Raw genomic sequence first — 19,450 nt, 5'->3', positions numbered from 1 at the left:
TTTCTGCTCTGAGATCTGGTTTCTTTTCCCCCCTCCTTCAGAACAAACCTCCCTCAGGGCTACAGGCTTTGAACACCTCCAAAAGCAGAAGCAATTCACCTCTATTTCACAACGACCACAATCAAGGAGAAATTTTCATTCTGAAAAGTTTATTTACCTTATCTTTTCCTGGCCAAGTCAATGGCTTCAGTCATTTGCACAAAGATTCTAAAAATTGGCTTTCAGCATTTGTTTTTATAGGCAAATGAACTTTATAATAACACGTTAGAGCTCTGACCTCAATCCCTGTGAGGCCTGGGCTCTGATGACCTAGAATGGACATTACCTAAACCTGGAAGGTGGCTTCTATCAGTTTGGGGACCCCATGACCTTCCCCAGCATATCCTGGCCCCTGACGAGGTCACATGCATTCGTAGCCAGAGACTGTATTACAAAAAAGAAGTTTACCTCCAAATCAGCAAATACATGTACCTAGAACTCATCCCAATTCTAGGTTGCTCATCCGACAGGTTACATGATGTGCTCAGTTAACATGACAGAAAACTTACATTTCTGGAAAAAAGAAAAAAAGAAAAAAGGAAAGAAAAACAGCTCTCCTTTGATCTGGACTGCAGAGGTCCCAAAATTCATATACCACCTCTGTCGATGCCCAGATGATGTCCTCTGGGCTTTCTCAATCTTATTCAAAGTAGTTACATCCACAACTTGATTGGGGTTTGGGTTCTTGCTTTGGCAGCTGCAGCCACGTAGTGTCTTCTCACTTGCAGGACTCTATCTAACCTCCAGTGTCCTCAGGAGTCCCCAAATTCCAGGAAACATAAAAAAATAGCAAAACACAAGGGTATACTTCCAAACTTTAAAAGTACTGTAATATCACAGTAACAAATATGACCACGTAGCAGCTTACATTCTAGGCCATATTCCTTTATGTAAGAGCATTTAATTAAAACCTGTCATTGCCAAACTGAATGCACCTATTAATCACCGCATCTGATTATCTAAGTCATGCACCAGGATGGTACCGGAAATTTAGTGCTTAATGTGAAAATACAGGCAGAAAAATAAGGGAAATAAAATGAAAGACTCTTGGTTTCAGCCTGTCCAAGTAGCCAGGCCTCTTCATTAGCTGAACCGAGTCTGTCAGTCAGCAACCTGAAGTACGTACGGGGGAAATTTATCACCACAACATAAATTCTGAGTCTAAGATTCTCATATTCTCATCTGCCCGTGCACAATGCTACCACCTGCAGTAAGGTCATCTGAAGTGCTCCGATCTCTTAACAATATTCCCACGTTTCTAATATGTACTTCTGTTTCACACTTTATCCCTCCTCCTAGTGAATGAGCCCTGCCAATACTTTATTATGAGTGGTCTTTACTTTTCCCAACAACATATCAAATTACTTTCTTCTAATCACCAACGTAGAAAGAGTGAAACTAACTATGCGAAGAGCTTGGCAGGTTTCTGCGCTCCCTTCTGCCCAGACTTCCCCCCGCCCCCCGCATGCTCAGCGCTGATGCCTTCGGAGCATTACTGACTGCTCTCGGCCATCCAGCCCCGGGGAGGCCCGCCGGCTCCCGCCGCTCAGTAACACTCGCAGCCGTCGATCTGCCGGTGCAGCTCCACGATCCTCCTGCCCACGCGCGCCGCCTCCATGGCTTTCTTCTCCGCCTCGGCGCACAGCTTCACCACTCTCTCCTCCGCCCGCGCAGCGCGCGCGGCATCCACGGCGCTCTCCTCCGAGGCCGCCACCTCGCTCCCGATCTCGTCCAGCAGGCTCTCGATCTCCATCAGCTTCCTGCGGGCCCTGCCGCGCGCCCGCACGTGCTCGCGCTCGAGGGCGGCGAGGTCCTCGCGGCCCAAGCGGAGCGCGGGGCTCCGGAGACCGCCCAGGTCCTCCTCGGGCTCCCGCGCCTCGCCCGCGTCCAGGGGCTGCATCGCGCCGCCTCTCCCGCCCTGGGTGCCCGCGTCGGGGCGGCGACCAGCAGCGCGTGCCTGGGCGGGGCTGAGCTCGGCGGGGCCCGGGCTGCCACTAGCGACACCACCAGCAACAGGTCCCTCGAACTTTTCGCAGTGAAGACGGTGTCCAAAATGGGTTCGCAGCCCGCCAGCCCGAGCGCGGCTACTTGCGGCCTTTTTACGACACGCGGGCGCTCATTTACAGCCGGCGCCGGTGGGAACAAAGTTTGGGGCGCCCGCCTCAGCGGCCGCGCACGCGCACTGTCATGCACCCCACGCATGCGCACACTCACGTCCCCGCCTGGGCTGTGCTACGCCGGGCTCCTGGAGGGCTTCCAGGGGTCACTGCTGGCGTGTTAAAATTGACCTCCCTACGCTGGTTTAATAAAATAGCTTACCTTGATGGCTCTGTCTGGAACAGTGGTAGGGAGGCTTAACATGACTAGCTCCATTTTGCTTATGACTGCTGTGGTAATACTCTTCAGGTTAAAAAGTGTCAACAGAAAGGAACCCAAACTCTGTGAAATAATTTGAAGAGGTTTATTCCGAGTCGAATATGTGCAGTCAAGAAGCCTTGAGTAAGTGATCTTGCTGCGGGGTTACAGTTTGGTAGGGAGACAGGAATTACATGTAAAGTTGTAAGTCAGTACGTGAAAGGCATGCATTGGTTTGGCCTGAAAAGGCAGGGCATCTCCGAGTGGGGGCTTACAGGTTATAGGTGGGTTTAAACATTCTTTAATTTATAGTTGGTTCAAGAAATGAAGCTTCGTCTAAAGGCTTGGAATATTTTAAGATAAGGAAGTCTGTTAATCAGAGACAAGCCACCAGACATATACTGGACATACACCAAGACTCAAGTGATCTGTTAAGTAAATTGATGATGTGCAGGTGTGGTTTAACCTTTGTCTTACGTGGCCTTAAGCTTGTTAATGATTTTTATCTGATTATTAATAAAAATTAACTCCCAAAGGGACAGGGCATAGCCAGGCTTATTTGACCTCCCTTTTCCTCATGGCCGGCAGCTCAGCTTTAAGAGTTTTTGTGGGGGGGTTGGGGAGGAGTCCCCTTGGCCAAGATGGGTTCCATTCAGTCTGCGGGAGGGGGCTTAATATTTTTAGTTCACTTCTGCTTAGTTCCACATGTTGGCCAGCTAATTAAAGGAAGAATTTAGTTTTTAGTTTTCAACTCTAGAAAAAGGATAACCATCTCTCTCCCAAAACTAACTCCCAGGGAGATAAGGAAAGTACACACATAGGTAACAATGCTGTGTTAAAGATTTATATAAACATTGTGAGTTGACCTACTTCACCCAAAGTTAACTGATCAAGAACAAAGAGGTTTCACAACCTCCTTGCACCCTTAATAATGCCCAGATGTTTTTGGTAGTGGGTTACCTCTTGCACCCTGTCCCCGCACCCCCCCTTCCGTTAATATAAAAAAGGGCCTAAGGTTCTTACTAAGTAAGATGCTTCTTTAGGATATTAGTCTGCTATCCTCTTGGTTTGCTGGCTTCCTGAATAAAAGTCACTTTCCTTGCCCCAACACCTTGTCTCTCAATTTAGTGGCTGTCATGTGGCAAGTGGTATGAGCTTGGACTCGCTTACATGTCCCCAGAACTGCTCGGACTACTTAACATCATAAATCATAAACAACCAAATCAAAAGGGCACTGTTAGAATCTCCTAAGGCATGAGCCTGGCCCCAGCAGATAGTTATTAAGCATCTGCTACATGTCATTGTGTCTAGGCTTGTTTACTCTGTGTACCTGTAGCAGAAAATATTGAGGGGACTGTCCTTGCTCATTCCAGGGGTCACTTTCCACTTCTACAGGCCACTTTCCAGTCCTTGCACATGGCCCTGTCCAACTTCAAAGCCAGCAACAGCACGTTGAATCCTTCCCATCCTTCACATTTCTCTGACATCCCTTTTTGCTTCCAGCCAGAGAAAACTCTACTTTTAAGGGGCTTGCTATGGTTTAAATGTTTGAGTGCCCCCAATATTCATATGTTGCAAACTGATTCCCACGGTGATGATATTAGGAGGTGTGCTCTTTGGGAGGCCATTAGATCATGAGGGCTTAGTGTCCTTATAATGGAGGCCCCAGAGAGCTCCCTTGCCCCTTCTACCATGAGAAGACACAGGGAAAAGATGGCCTTGTATGAATTCAAAGTGGGTCCTCACCAGACATTAAATCTGCCAGCACCTTGATCTTGTACTTCTCAGCCTTCAGATCTCAGAGAAATACATTTCTGTTGTTTATGAGCCACCCAGTTTATATTTTGTTGTAGCAGCCTGAACAGACTAAGACAGGACTCTTGTGATTAGATTAAGTGCCCTCCCCCAAATACCCTCCCTTTTGCTGTATAATGTAGCATAAGGACAGTAGTGGCACTGGAGAGCTGGGACCATGGGGCGCCATCTTGAAATCCTGCCCTCCATAGGCTCCAGAGGCTCCTGACAGCATGAGCTCATCTCATGGCAGCCAAATGTGACCAATGTAGCAGAAATTGAGTCTAGAGACCTAAACAAATCTCAGAAAAAATGGTCTGGCTTTTGGTATGGATGGAATAGAATAAAATACATGGAAACCCACAAAATTTTTGAGGTAGCCATATTAGCAAAAATGCCGCCAGTCTGGGCAAAAAGAGACAGAGACTACTCAAAAGGTGAAGACGTCTAGATTAGCAACTTCCCACTGGCAGAAGGCAGCCTTAGGAGCCAAAACTGGTACATTTTTCAATGTCCTTTTCTGAAGTGGTCACAGCATGTGACGGACAAGGAAGAACATGTCAGAGCACAGATAAAAGTGCAGAATAGTGGGTAGGGCAGGGCTTGGGAACTACAGCCTCTGAGCTAGGAATGGTTTTCACATTTTAAAGGAATAGGAATATCTGACAGAGACTGTATGTGGCCCACAAAACCTAAAATCTTTACTATCTAGATTTTTACAGAAAACGTTTGCCAACCCTGCACTACTAGACCACTTCTAGATTGCAGAAGCAAGCCTAATCAGGCAATATTCCCTACCCTTGAAGCAGAGGACCCTGGCAATATTTGCCACACACAGCCTCAGATCTGCTCTGGGACTGCTATTTTCCTGTCTTCCCATTACAAATGTGCCTTAACCTTACCCTGTCTCACCACCGTATGTCAGGACTATGTGGGCAATAACTTGTCTTTTTTAAAAGCTCGTAGGCTTCTGGACTGAGAAAAAGCTGTATTTAGAACTGACGTGGATCACAGGTCCTGGGTTCTTGCTTGAGGCCACGATTGGAAGAAATTTGTGTGTGTGTGTGTGTGGGTCTTTGGATGGGGGTGGGCACATTTTACATGAATAATTGGGGCAATGGGGACAAATTGTGGTAGATTGTATAAAGGACCCATTCCCCACCCCTTCCTGCATCCACGTCCTTCACCTTGTGTCTTGCCTTGGCCAATGAGAGGTTCATAGACAGGACACAAGCACAGGTGTCAAACAGGCTAATACAGGTGTCTCTTTCCTTTGTCTCCGCCTCTGCTGTGAGAGGAACAGGCTGGGTTACCCCACTGGCCTCAGGGGGATATGAGAGAAACACGGAACTGCGCTGCTCCAGCAGGCCCAGCCTAGACTGGGCAGCCCACAGACCATTCCTAAGCCCAGCTCGGACCCTCCAGCTCCCGGCCAAGCTGCAAACCATGAGGAATGTTTGTTGTTGCCACTGAGATTTAGGGTGGCTTATGCAGTAAAGGCCAACTGATGCACTTAGGGGAGATTATAGTCCCGGATATATTAAAATGCCAAACTCCTTTCCTCCATGTTTTTATGTCTCTGTCTCAGGTGAAGAAATCTCACCTAAATAGCCAGACGTTCTGGGTTTTCTCTTTAGAAACTTTGACCTGAAGTATCTTCTTTAGTAAATGTATTTACCCCCTTTTGTATGTCCAACATCTGTTCTATATCCTACTTCCCCTCTTTTGCATCCCACACCCAAGTTTCTTCTGTGTCCTGTTTTTCTGGATGTCACAGCACCATCACCATAATCACTTTTAATATAATCACTCCATGCATTTTTGTGATGTTCACGAGTAACTTGTACACTTTACAATCAAGATTGTTTTGCTGTCGACAGCGTATGCTACGTCAGACTCTGAGGAGAGTGGAGATGGACAGAGGTAATGAGGGCAAAAGGAGCAAAGTTCTTGATGTCACATTTCCAACACCAGGCAGTTCGTGCTGACCATCTGCCATCCACATCTGTGAACTTAAAACTCATTTGGCAAAAGCCTTCCGTTAAGTGCTTAATTATGACACAGGGGACCTCTTTCACACAACCAGCAGTGTAAAGACATACAAAATGGAATTTATTTCTGTCAGAATTAATTTAGAAAATCTGGGTAAGTTCCAGATGCTCTCCATTGAACACTTTTTATACATCATAACTGGTCAAACCACATTGTTTATCACTTAACCCACATTACGTAAGTAGTCTAGGAATAGTAAAAAATTTATTATTTATTTCTCTGAAAAATGTTGATTGGGGCCTGACAGAATTCTGGGCCCATGCCAAAGGCAGCAAGCATCATCAAGGGGGAGCAGCTGGAGTGTGAGACGCCTCAGTGGCTACGATGACGAAGTGGTTCCCATGTCCACTGCTAGGTGGGTGGGGCAGTAAAAACTGTTTTGTGGCAGGTTGTATTTTCAAAAAATGGCCACAGTACAATTATTGACGTGACTGCAGTCACCACCTTATTTCAACTTCATGAGAGAGACCTGAAGGAAGAGCCCAGGTGAGAAGGGACAAGGAGCCCAGGTGGCAGCAAATCTGGGTGACCAACAGAGAAAGGAACTCCACAGGCCCCTCCTGCATGGACTCAGGGAAGAGCAGGGGCGCAGCATCCGGGGCCTGTGGAGGGTCAGCACACAGATAGGCTGCCAGTGGTGACGGGCTGCACTTCCCCGCCCGCTGCTTAGCCCTCAGGAGTGACACCTGCGGACTCCCGGGGCAGGCGGATTGCCTGGGATTGTTGAGTTGTGTGGCAGTCAAGTGTGCTGGGGCTTCTGGACGGTCATCAAAGCACTGGTGATAATGGGAAACAGGCCCAGGAGGAGACTCTGCATCTCAGCCTGTGTGTGTGTGAGTGTGAGTGTGCATGTGAGAGTGTGTGTGCAGGTGCATATGTGAGATGTGTGTGAGTGAATGTATGTATGAGTGTGAGTGTGCATGTGTGAGGGTATATGTATGTGAGAGTGCATGTATGTGTGTGAGCATGAGTGCCTGTGAGCATACGTGCATACGTGACAGTGTGTGTACATATATGTGTGTATAGACGGTGAGTGTTGTGTGAGTGTATATGTGAGTGTGAGGGTGAGTGTGAGTGTGAGAGTGTTATGTGTGTGTCTGTGTATGTGTGTGGGTGTCATATGTGTATGTACATAAGAGTGTGTGAGGGTGTCATGTGTGAGTGTATGTGAGTGTATCCATGTATGTGTGTGTGAGGGTGTATTGTGTGTATGAGGGTTGGGATGTACGTGTGTGGGTGTCTATGTGTGAGTGTGTGAAGGGGAGTATGCACGTGTGTGTCTATGTACGTGTGTGTGAGGGTGAGTGTTGTGTGTGTGTGTGTGAGGGGAGTCTCCATGCACGTGTGTGTCTATGTACATGTGTGTGAGGTTGAGTGGTTGTGTGTGTGTGTGTGAGTGCGTGAGGGGAGTCTCCATGCATGTGTGTGTCTACGTACGTGTGTGAGGGCGAGTGTGTGTGTGTGTGTGTGAGTGCGTGAGGGGAGTCTCCATGTACATGTGTGTCTATGTACGTGTGTGTGAGGGTGAGTGTTGTGTGTGTGTGTGAGGGTGAGTGTTGTGTGTGTGTGAGGGTGAGTGTTGTGTGTGTGTGAGGGTGAGTGTGTGTGTGTGTGTGTGAGTGCGTGAGGGGAGTCTCCATGTACATGTGTGTCTATGTACGAGTGTGAGGGCGAGTGTGTGTGTGTGTGTGTGTGAGTGCGTGAGGGGAGTCTCCATGCACGTGTGTGTCTATGTACGTGTGTGAGGGTGAGTGTTGTGTGTGTGTGTGTGTGAGTGTGTGAGGGGAGTCTCCATGTACATGTGTGTCTATGTACGTGTGTGTGAGGGTGAGTGTTGTGTGTGTGTGTGAGGGTGAGTGTTGTGTGTGTGTGTGAGGGTGAGTGTTGTGTGTGTGTGAGGGTGAGTGTTGTGTGTGTGTGTGAGTGTGTGAGGGGAGTCTCCATGCACGTGTGTGTCTACGTACGTGTGAGGGTGGGTGTTGTGTGTGTGTGTGTGTGAGTGTGAGGGGAGTCTCCATGCACGTGTGTGTCTACGTACATGTGAGCGTGTGTGGGGGCGTGCGTGTGTCCGCGCGGTGTGAGGGAGTGTCGTGGGCGTGTCGTGGGCGTGTCCTGGGGGCGGGGACTGGAAGCCCGCGGTTCGCTCCGACCGGGCCGCGTTAGGGGAACGGGGTTTCCGGGACGGCGAGCGGGGCGGGGCTGCGTCCAGAACGCCGGGCGCAGGGCTAGGTCCGGCCGGCAGCCCCGGACGCGCCCCCCTCGCCCCCGGGCAGCGAGCGGCCATGCCGGGCACGAGTCGACGGCGCCCGCGGCCCGCGTCGACGCGCTTGGGGCAGAGTCCGAGTCCGGGCTCCCGCGGCCGCGCGGCGCCTGCCCCGCCTCCCTGGGGCGCTCCGCCGCCGCCTCCGGGCAGCCCTCCGCCCTCCACCCCTCCCGCTGCGTCTTCGCCGGGCAGGACCGCAACCTGCTGGCTCATCCTCTCATCCCTGGAATGTGCCCAAGGCCAGGACACACCCCCTTCCTTCATGGAGACGGCCAGGAAACTCGCCCTGTCTTCTGGTCCCCCAGGGTGGACCGCGATGACGCGATCACAGCTCACTGCAGCCTGGAGCTCCTGGGCTCGAGCGACCCTCCTGCCTCAGCCTCCCGAGTAGCTGGGACTGCAGGTGCGCGCCACGCCCGGCTAATTTTTAAACAAATTTTGTGTAGAGCCGAGATCTCGCCACGTTGCCCAGACTTTTCTCCACCTCCTGGGCTCCCGGTACCCTCCAGCCCCGCCTCCCTGAGTGCCGGGATTATGGGCGCGAGCCGCCGCACCCGGCCTATGCTCTTCACTGCTGTGACTGCAGCCAGCTTTGGCGGATTCCTGGAGCCCGAGAGCAGGGGGCTCTTCCTCTATGAAGGATCCCACCTGTCAGGGCCTGTTTCCAAAGTCTGCTCATTTCCATTTGTGGGCAGTAGAGCAGATTATTAATTCAAGGTATTCTCATCTCTGGAGACTAAAGCAGAAAATTCTCCCCTTGAAAACTGCTGTAGTAGTGAATAAAACGTTAAGATAAAGATCTGTTTAAATGCATTGCTGAGCGGGTGGGGGAAGTACGGACTCCTTAGAGGCCAAAAATGAAAAAGAAAAAGCAGGTATTCCAAGGATGTGTGCACTCAAGACAGCCTTTGCTCTGGAGGTGTCTACAAACCTTGGTGAACTTGAGCAAGGGACAGTCTAGAGCTTCATAAAGTTGGCAGTTGTGGAGGACACATGGCTCAGATTGCCCTTCAGGAATAAAGGTCTTATTGTCCCAGCTGCTGAGTTAGCCCCAAGCTGGCAGTCGCCTTCAGAGATCTTCCTCCCTGAGGCACCTGCATTCAAGGACTGATCCACGCAGAGATAAAGCCCGTCCTCTCACCGCACTAGGGGAGAGCTCTGAAGAGCCATTGAACCTGTCTTAGGTATCTATTGCTGCATAGTAAATTTCCACAAAACTTAGAAGCTTAAAACAGCAAACATTTATTATCTTACAGTTTCTGTGGGCCAGGGAGCTGCGCACGGCTCAGCCAGGTGCCTCTGGCTCAAGGTCTCTCATGAGATTGCTGTCCGGCTGTTGGCTGAGCTACTGCAGTCTCATCTGAGGATTCAGCTGGGACGGTGAGGGGAGATCTCTTTCCCAAAACCACTCCTGTGGTTGTTGCCAGGCAGGGCTCAGTCCCTCACCACATAGGCCTTTACACAGGATTGCTCTACAGCGTGGGGTCAGCTTCCCCTGGGGTGGGCAATCCTGAGAGGCAGAGAGGGTACCCAACATGGGAGCCACAACACCCCATCGCTTCTGCAGAATTCTGGTCAGCAGGTGGTAGGGATTGCTGAGGCCATCTTACAGGATGCCTCCACCTGGTCTTCAGCACTCCCTGGAGAGTCGACTAAGGCTTCCACCGATTCTCCACCACGGCTGGACGGCTTCCTCACCCCATCCTGCTTCTTTCCCTCCCTCCCACAGGTGTGGCCCCACAGCACTCACTAACAACTCTCCTGCTAGCTAAGTGACATCTCAGAGGATGCCTTGCTGTGACAGAAGTCTATCTAGGGATCAGCAGACCGTGGCCCACCCCATGGACCAAATCCATTCATCTCCTGTTATCGTGCAGTTTTATTGAAAATGCAGCCAGGCCCATTTTTAAATGTAACATCTATGGCTGATTTCAAGCTATTAAATACAATGGTAGAGTTATGGCAGAGACCATATGGTCCAAAGGCCTAAGACATTTGTCATCTGGCCCTTTACAGAAAAAGTTTGCTCACCCCTGATCTAATAGAAGACAATCCCATAAAGCTGCTACCCCAAAGGCTACATAAATGTGAATATATTATTTCCCTGATCGAAGCCCTTCCATTGATCCTACTTTCCGTGCTCATATAACTTTTTATCAAAGAATTTTAAGGACAAAGGAAGTGGAAACAAGCATTCTGGGGAACAGGCACAGGAGTAGCCATTACAAATAAGTGTAATTTCATGGCTTATGATCCAACCTGCTAGACTCATGCCCACTGCAGAAACTCACACACCAACTCTGAACCCCCGGCCTTTTCTCATGCTGTTCCCCATGCCTAGAATACCCTTCCCAGTCTTCTCTGCCTTGTGTGATCATGTGCATCCTTCAAGAACCCATGTCAAGAAACATCTGTCCTGAAAAGCCTTCCAGATGTCTGCACCCCCTGCACAGTTCACACCCTCCTCACCCTTCATGTTTCCAAACAACGCAACATATACAGTTTCGAAGGCTAAAAACCTTAAAGTCATTGGTGGGTCTTTTTTCTCACATTCTATTTCCAGTAACAAATTGTACTTAAATTGCACTTACTGATCCAGCAATCCCACTACTGGGTATCTACCCAAAGGAAAATAAGTCATTTTATCAAAAAAGACATCTACACTCAAATGTTTATTGCAACACAATTCACAATTGCAATGATGTGGAATCAACCCAAGTGCCCATCAGTTCATGAGTGGATTTACAAAATGTGGGGTGTGTGTGGAGTACTACTAAGCCATAAAAAGGAATGAATTAGTGTCTTTTGCAGCAATCTGGATGGAACTGGAAACCATTATCCTAAGTGAAGTATCTCAAGTATGGAAAAATAAATACCACATGTACTCTCTAATAATTTGGAACTAATTGATGGGCACAGAAAGAAGTAAAAATCGTTAGAAATTGGCCAGGCTGGTAGCTCAGACCTGTAATCATAGCACTCTGGGAGGCCGAGGTAGGAGGATCCCTTGAGCTCAGGAGTTAGAGATTAGCTTGAGCAAGAGTGAGACCCCCATTTCTACTAAAAACAGAAAAAATTAGCTGGGTGGAGGCTGAGGCAGGAGGATGGCTTGAGCCCAGGAGTTTGAAGTTGCAGTGAGCTATGATGACAACACTGCACTCTACCTGGGGCGACAGAGTGAGACTCTCTCAAAAAAAAAAAAAAAAAAAAAAAAAAAAAACCGCTGGAAATCAAGAATGGGGTCAGGGAGGGGTAAGAATCTACATAACAGGTACAGTGAACAATATTCAGGTGATGGGCGAACTTATAGCCCTGACTAAAGCATTATAGAGCTATCCATGTAACAAAAACATTTTACTCCCTTAATATTTTGAAATAAAAAAATTAAAACCAAAGATAAATACACTGCAGTGTATCAGGCACTGTTGTAAGAGCTTCACATAGTATCAACCCATTTAATTCTCATCATATCCCTATGAAGTAGGTACTCTAAGCATACATATTTTATAGATGGGATCAAGTGAGGTGAAGAGACTTGCTAAAGATTACACAGTCAGTAGTGGATCTCAGATTCAGTCGCAGCCTGGGCCACAGCAACCTCACCTCCCCCAGCATCCTGCATCTTCTGTGCCTACCAGCACTGTGCATTTTATTACCCACAGAATATGTCACCATATGACATATTTGTACATGTTTTCTGAAAGTTCTCCCCTTTACTATTTTATTTCAGAGCAACACCTGGCATGTAGAACACCCTCGATAGAGTTAGTGCTACCTGCATGTGTGACACTGGGCACGCTTCCAATTATTTTCTCTCTTCGCCTCTAGGTCTGGTGCCTGTATTCCCCCTCCAGGGCTGGGGCACACTGTGCAGCCAATGCTCGTGATGGCATGTGCTAACAGCCTGAACCATGCCCACATATTCCTCAGCCTAACCTCTTTCAGTACCTGGGGATCCCCTGTCCTTCCCAATTTCAGCCACAGTTTACCACATTTGATGACAATGACAATGAGGCAGAAACTACAATCCTGAGAAACATGCTTTATTGTCTTTTTCCCGGCAAAGTTTAAGGGCTTTGGTTTATCCGGATAAACATATGTAATACATGGGTTTTTAGGTCTTACAATTATCAAGCAACAATTACAGATGATGTTTTAACCTCGGGTCTCTGTCAGGTCTGCCATTACAGTGAGTGTAACCAGGTACCCCGTGGCCTGGGAAGAAGGCCACAGCAGCCAGCTCCACGATTCCTTCCCCAGGCATCCAGGCCCTTTGCGGACTTCTCTCCTCTTATGCCCAGAAGGGTCCGAAAGAGATTGTCATGATGCTGAGCCCTAAATCAAACCACAAACAAGATATACGAAGTCAACCATATTTAGGTTTCAAGTCAAATTAGACCCAGTTAGGCTGTCCAAACTCACCTGGGAAATTACACAATGTGCATCAAATAATACTTAGTTTCAGTGGAAAAATCTCATTTGTTCTCACCGAAAAATGAAAGTTCCAAACTGCATACAAAACCATATTCCAGCCCCGTTTCCCAGGGGCATCTTTCAATGGAACAGGTGGAGCTCCTTCAACGAACTACTCTTTGAAGACTGACACAGTGTCTTGCTTGTCCCAAAGTTTCCAGCAGTGTTTAGGTTCCACATGACACAGCAAAATGCACAGAAGCAGCAAAATGTAAAAACACTGAGAAATCCCAGGAATTTAAAGTATGACCATCTTGTCAATTTATAATCTAGACTCCAATTTCCTTCAGAGTCTTTCACAAACAAAAATTCTTTCCAGAACTGGATATAATGGCAATCCATATCCACACAAAAGGGACTTTTTTTTTTTTTTTTGAGACAGAGTCTCACTCGGTTGCCTGGGCTAGAGTGCCCTGGCATCAGCCTAGCTCATGGCAACCTCAAACTCCTGGGCTCAAGCAATCCTCCTGCCTCAGCCTCCCAAGTAGCTGGGACTACAGGCATGCACCACCATGCCCAGCTAATTTTTTGTTTCTATTTTTAGTTGCTCAGCTAATTTTTTCTATTTTTAGTAGAGATGGGGTACTCGCTGTTGCTCAGGCTGGTCTGGATCTCCTGACCTCAAGCAATCCTCTCGCCTCGGCCCCCCAGAGTGCTAGGATTACAGGCATGAGCCACTGTGCCTGGCTCATTAGGGACTTAGTGTTATGCATGGAAAGACATGTACAGAAAAATAGAAAGGTGAAAACAAAAGATTTTCAGTTTTCACCTTTTCCAGGATGTCAGTTGGTGGAAGTCTGCTGGTGAACGTCATGGACAGCTGGAAGGAATTTATAATCAAGAGGTTGCTTGTGAGAACCACAATGAATGCTCAGCATATAGGACTTGGTCCCAACTCTGGCATGGCTTCTAGCGGCTTGAGGCTGCCTTCCCAGGAAAACCCCAGCCCCACTTGAAGTGCCTGCCTAGGAAAGCTCAGCCTTCCAGGAAAATCTACTGCTTGTTCCAGCTAAAATGAACCTGATGATAGGGAGATAGGCCCCTGGGCCCTCTTTAAGAGCAGTTACTTTAGAAAACTTGCAATTACAAGTCCTTTCTCTGCCCTTTGACATGTACATCTCCCATAGTGCCTCCTTACAGATCTGAGAGCTGGCTCCTTGAAACACAAACATGCAAAGAGATAACTGTCATTCTTGCTCCCAGTTCCTGTGGGAGAGTAAGGGCCTACTTGCTCCAACTTGCACCACTTCTGTAATAAAGATAGGAGAGGTTTATTTCTCCTCTGGATAAGCACTAACTAGCAAGTCCAGATGGCCTAGACAGGTGGATCAAACCCCACTTTTCCCCTTCAGCACCTTTCCCCAGCATACCCCAACCTTGAAAAAGTCTCCTGCCTTTTGCTTTGACACAGCTGAGTTCAGTTCACACTGGGTTCTCTTCCCTATTGCGGTAGTCATTACTGAATTAAATCTATTGTGAACTAGTGTCCAGTTTTCTTTATCTTTGACACCTGCAAATCAGAAGCCACCATCCTGGGGTGAAAACCACAATTCCACAAGCAGAATGTCACCTCTAACAGAAAGGTTCAAGTGAAATGCTCCAAACTCCTAGTAAAATTTAGAAATATTCAGCCAACCTGGGTAACACAGCACAATCCGCTCTCTAAAAAAAAAAAAAAAAAAAAATTAGAAATACTCAATAACTCTGTTTCACATTTAAATTTTACTCCTTTCCTGGTATTTGGCTTTACGGCCTACAGTTTTCTTTGGTTTAACCCCCTTAATGACATGGAACTCTACACCCTTTACTGTTATACTACTAATGGCTTCTAATTTTTTTTTTAAGAAATAAAAGTTTTCTCTAATTACCAATGTAAAAAGGGCAAAATTAAGTGACAACCCCAAATAAGTGACTGGGGCAAAGATCTCAGTTAATGGAGGTTTATTAAGCCCAAATTTGAGGATATGCCCCGGGAAAAACTCAAGCCACAGAGGCATCTGTGACTTTTTTCCAAAGAGGAATTTGGGAACTCAGTGTTTAAAAGGGAAAGAGCATAAGAAAAAGGAGGGTGGGCAGTGAGGCAAATGGTTACATCTTGCAAGGCCCAGGAGATCGACATTTTACATAACGTCAATGTTTGAAGAGAAAAAGGGAGTAAAAGAGGAATCAATTTGAAACTGCCCTTACAAGTTAATAAAGGGGTGCAAGGCAAGAACTGTGGTGAGAGCCTGGCTAAAAATAAGGCACACGCCCAGCTAAAAGTAATAACTATCCACTGTCCCCATCTGCTACTCTGGAGCCACACAGCTGGTGGTCATAAAGATTCTTAGCTTTCTCCATAGATAACATCTCCCTTTCCAAACCTAGGGGTAGTTTCTGAGATATCTTGCAGGTCCCACATTCCAGTGGATTGGCTGACTCAGACCTGTGGCCCATACCAAGGAAATCACTCAACTGGTCTTGTGACCCCTCACCAAGAACCTGGTTCTGCATGCCACTGGATTGGTTGACCAACCCAGGCACCCAAGGGACTGATGGTTCCGCCTGAACCCATCCAGTTAGCAAACCTAATGCCTAATCATTTGCCTGCCAAACCATCCTTAAAAATCCTGTCTTCCAAATTCTCTGGGAGGCGGATTTGAAAAATTCCTCCCATCTCCCCGCTTAACGCTATGGGGAATTAAACTTTTTCTACTGTAAACCCTGCTGTTTCAGCGTATTGGCTTCCTCCTGGGGAGCAGGCAAATGAACCTGGTTGGGCAGCAACAAATTATGCCCCTATACGTGGAGGGGTGGAGGAATGACAGATCTCACTTGTCCCTATTCTGTACCTGGGAAGATAAGCTTGCAATCAACATTATCAGTGTGGAACTGAACAGATGTTAGCTTTAGGAGCTAAACTTAGACTGCGGACCTAAAACTATGATTGGCATGTCCTTGCTTATTGGAGGCGGGCAAAGAATTTAAGTATCAATGATCAGTGGAGACAGTCCTTGCAGATTCCCGAGGCCTTTTACTTTTCCACGTGGGTCTGGCAAATGCGTGTTAGTAACAGCTTTTCTTCAGAAGGGGGTGCTGCATGACAGCCTCTTGGCATAGCATAAGGAGTTGGGGTGGTCCCAGATTTTCATAAGCCAGCCATGGTGGCGTGCACCTGTAATCTCAGCTGCTCAGGAGGCTGAGGACTCTCCAGAAGTTGGAGACCAGCCTGGGCAACATAGCGAGACTCCGTCTCAAAAAAGAAAAATAAAAAAGACAAAAAAAGGAGCATTACTGACTGCTCTCGGCCATCCAGCCCCGGGGAGGCCCGCCGGCTCCCGCCGCTCAGTAACACTCGCAGCCGTCGATCTGCCGGTGCAGCTCCACGATCCTCCTGCCCACGCGCGCCGCCTCCATGGCTTTCTTCTCCGCCTCGGCGCACAGCTTCACCACTCTCTCCTCCGCCCGCGCAGCGCGCGCGGCATCCACGGCGCTCTCCTCCGAGGCCGCCACCTCGCTCCCGATCTCGTCCAGCAGGCTCTCGATCTCCATCAGCTTCCTGCGGGCCCTGCCGCGCGCCCGCACGTGCTCGCGCTCGAGGGCGGCGAGGTCCTCGCGGCCCAAGCGGAGCGCGGGGCTCCGGAGACCGCCCAGGTCCTCCTCGGGCTCCCGCGCCTCGCCCGCGTCCAGGGGCTGCATCGCGCCGCCTCTCCCGCCCTGGATGCCCGCGTCGGGGCGGCGACCAGCAGCGCGTGCCTGGGCGGGGCTGAGCTCGGCGGGGCCCGGGCTGCCACTAGCGATAGGTTCCTGAGGCTTGGTTTTTTTGTCTTAATAAAACTTTACGCTCTAAAACTTCTCTCCCTGAAACCGAGAAGGCCACACCCAAAATGGCCGCCCAGCCGTCAACCAGCGCTCGGCTTCTTTGCAGCCCCTTTCGCGACAGACCCGGACCCCTTTTCGGCCTCGCCCCTCTACGGCCACGCGCGCGCCCCGGGCAGGGTCTCAGGAGAGCTCCCGGACCGCGCAGGCGCAGTCGCAGGCGCAGTCGCAGGCGCGCGCTCCTGCCCATTTGCCTGGCGCCTTGGTCGCCTGGGCTCTGAGGCCGGGTCTTCAGGCGGGGCGGACGCACGGAGGGGTGTCCGGAGCCTGGGTTTTAACATCGAGTTGCAAGTGATTTTTCCACAGCAGAAGCGGACGGTGCCACCGAAGGCTGGCTGCCCCTCACCCCCTCTCCGCCTCGCCGGGGACCCTCGGGCTGCGTCGGCCGGCCCGGCGCTGGGCGGACGGGCAGCTGTGCGGAGGCACCGCCGCTACCAGACGGCGGCCTTCCGGGGACAGCTGTTGGGGGGTCGGGCCTGTGTCCCCACATCCCGCGGGCCGGCCCCCCAGCAGGGGCTCGGTGCGGTCGGGGCGGGGACAGCGGACACGTTCACGTTCCTCGCGAGGGCCCGCAGACTCGCCCGCGGCAAAGCTCGGGGGACCCTGCCCGCGAAGGGCCGCAGGTTTAAGACTCAGTTTTCCAGCGGTCGAAGGGAGCTGGCGGTCCGGTTCTGAAGACCTGTCACTGTCATCGAGAGGATTCGGTACTTGCTAAAGCCCCGGGCAGGTGTGAGCGGTACTGCCACAACTATCAGTAGACTGTCCTGTGCGGCCGGGGACGGCAAAGTGTCGGAGCATTTGAACATTAGCTGCCCAGGCTGCTGGCGCGGAGACTTTGGACAGATCAGATAACAGCCCGAGATGGCTCTCTCAGCCTCGGCGTCACCGCCTGTGCTTAGTGGTGTCGGGTGCCCTTACCTCTTGGGAGGTGTGGTGGGCAGAATGGCCCCCACAGGTGTCTGCGTCCTAATCTCTGGGACCTAGGATTATGTCATAAATGACATAGCACGTTTTGTAATAAGGAATGCGTCACATTATGTGGCAAAAGGGACTTTTGCTGAGGTAATTAAAGTTAAGGGTCTTAGAGTACGGAGATTAGCCTGGATTATCCAGGTGGGCTCAGTCTAATCACTGAACCCTTAAAAGTGAAGAACGAAATACCAGAACCAGCAGGTGGCTGCGTGCAAGAACAGAGAGAGGCCTCTGGGAGCCAAAGGTGGCTCCCAGCCGACCGCCAGCAAGGGAACAGCGCTTCAGTCCTGCAGCCACAAGGCCCTGGGTTCTGCCAGGCTAAGACCAGACAGTTAACCCCTTGATTTTGGCCTTGTGAGACCCAGAGCAGAGAAACCTGCTAAGCCAGCCTGGACTTCGGACCTTCAGAATTGTAATTTGTTGTTTTGAGGCGCTAAGTTTATGGTAACTTGTTACAGCAGCGGTAGAAAACTTGGAGCTTAGTCTGCAGAACATTTACATAGTGTTAAGGGAAAGTCGGTGGTGAGCCCCCGGGGTGGGTGAAAGTGGATCAAGACCCTCAAAGCTTTCCCCTGCCTTGTTCTCCTCAGGGCTTTCTTTTTATACATTTTGGATTCTCTCTCTCTTTTTTTTTTTCCCCCTCCAGGGTGTTTGTTGCAAATATCTTCTCCCAATTGAGGCTTGACTGTTTTCTAAAAAATGGACTTTATTTTTTAGAACAATTTTAGGTTTATAGAAAAATTGAGAGGGTAGTACATTGTGTGGTTCAACTTTTCATTTTGATTATGGTTCCTTTGATAAACAATATTTTAGCTTAAAAATTTATTGTGGTAAAATATGCATAAAATCAACTTACCATTTTAGCCATTTAAATGTCCAGTTCAGTGCACAGTCACATTGTTGTGCAGCCATCACCACCCTCCAACTCCAGAATTTTTCCATCTTCCCAGACTGAAGCTCTGTCCCCATTAAACACTAACTCCCTACCCCGCCCCCCACCCCGGGCAATTACTATTCCACTTTCTATCTTTATGAATTTGACTGTTCTAGCTTTTATAAAAATGAGGTAAAATTCATGTAACATACAATTAACCACTTTAAAGTATACAATTAAGTGATATTTAGTGTATTCGCAATGTTGTGCAACCACTAGCTCTCTCTAGTTTCAAAACATTTTTGTCATCCCATAAAAAAGTCCATATGTCGGGGGAGAAAGAATTCTCAGACAGTGATTAGGATATGCAGAAGTAAAAGTTTATTCATTTTCCAGAGAGAGATGGGGGGGCACGACACACAGAGTGAGGAAAGAAATGTTGGGTGGAGAGGAAAGTTGCTTGGTACTTTTAAAGGGCGAAAATGGCTTTTTACCCCTCTGCTTCAGCAGACTGATAACAAAAGCAGCTGTGAGATGTCAGGGAGTTCTTTATTTATTTTTCTTTTTCTATGAGGCTGGGTTATCTGAGTTCTTGAAATCTGTGTTTTTTTCGGCCAGAACTGAGGCAGAGGGCTGGAGCAGGGAGGTTGCGCCCCTACTGTCTGCTCAGGAACTTTTTCAAGGCTTTTCAAACAATACTCAAAAACACCTTTTTACAGGCAGTGAATTTTTGATGACTATATTAAATAGTCCACCCTTTCCTGCCCTCT

General features: G+C 49.0%; 2 protein-coding genes across 4 annotated transcripts; both read right to left on the bottom strand.

Moving 5' to 3' along the window:
• Positions 1-1,355: 1,355 nt before the first annotated feature.
• On the bottom strand, positions 1,356-16,775 carry LOC123622198 (putative MORF4 family-associated protein 1-like protein UPP). The gene is made up of 2 exons (XM_045528380.1): positions 16,699-16,775; positions 1,356-1,983 (listed from the first exon to the last, which is right to left on the bottom strand). The coding sequence occupies exon 2, from the start codon at positions 1,937-1,939 to the stop codon at positions 1,586-1,588; it is 354 nt and encodes a 117-aa protein (XP_045384336.1). The 5' UTR covers positions 1,940-1,983; positions 16,699-16,775; the 3' UTR covers positions 1,356-1,585.
• Positions 12,531-16,877, bottom strand: LOC123622196 (putative MORF4 family-associated protein 1-like protein UPP). Of its 3 annotated transcripts, XR_006729438.1 has the most exons (3): positions 16,251-16,877; positions 13,746-14,638; positions 12,531-12,838 (listed from the first exon to the last, which is right to left on the bottom strand). XR_006729438.1 is itself a non-coding variant. In XM_045528379.1 (2 exons), the coding sequence occupies exon 1, from the start codon at positions 16,652-16,654 to the stop codon at positions 16,301-16,303; it is 354 nt and encodes a 117-aa protein (XP_045384335.1). In that variant the 5' UTR covers positions 16,655-16,877; the 3' UTR covers positions 12,531-12,838; positions 16,255-16,300. The 3 variants fall into 3 exon arrangements, 2 of the variants coding, with proteins under 2 accessions (XP_045384335.1, XP_045384334.1); XM_045528379.1 differs by lacking the exon at positions 13,746-14,638 and having other exon boundaries at positions 16,255-16,877; XM_045528378.1 differs by lacking the exon at positions 12,531-12,838 and having other exon boundaries at positions 13,597-14,638; positions 16,255-16,877.
• Between the last annotated feature and the right edge of the window lie 2,573 nt (positions 16,878-19,450).

Source organism: Lemur catta, chromosome 17 (assembly GCF_020740605.2).
Source record: "Lemur catta isolate mLemCat1 chromosome 17, mLemCat1.pri, whole genome shotgun sequence".
Classification (NCBI taxonomy): domain Eukaryota; kingdom Metazoa; phylum Chordata; class Mammalia; order Primates; family Lemuridae; genus Lemur; species Lemur catta.
Note: the sequence above shows the minus strand (reverse complement) of the source record. Positions and strands in the feature narration are given on the sequence as shown.

Bases quoted from the DNA above. Each gene is read 5' to 3' on its own strand.
- LOC123622196 (XM_045528379.1), bottom strand. From the start codon at position 16,654: ATGCAGCCCCTGGACGCGGGCGAGGCGCGGGAGCCCGAGGAGGACCTG.
- LOC123622198 (XM_045528380.1), bottom strand. From the start codon at position 1,939: ATGCAGCCCCTGGACGCGGGCGAGGCGCGGGAGCCCGAGGAGGACCTG.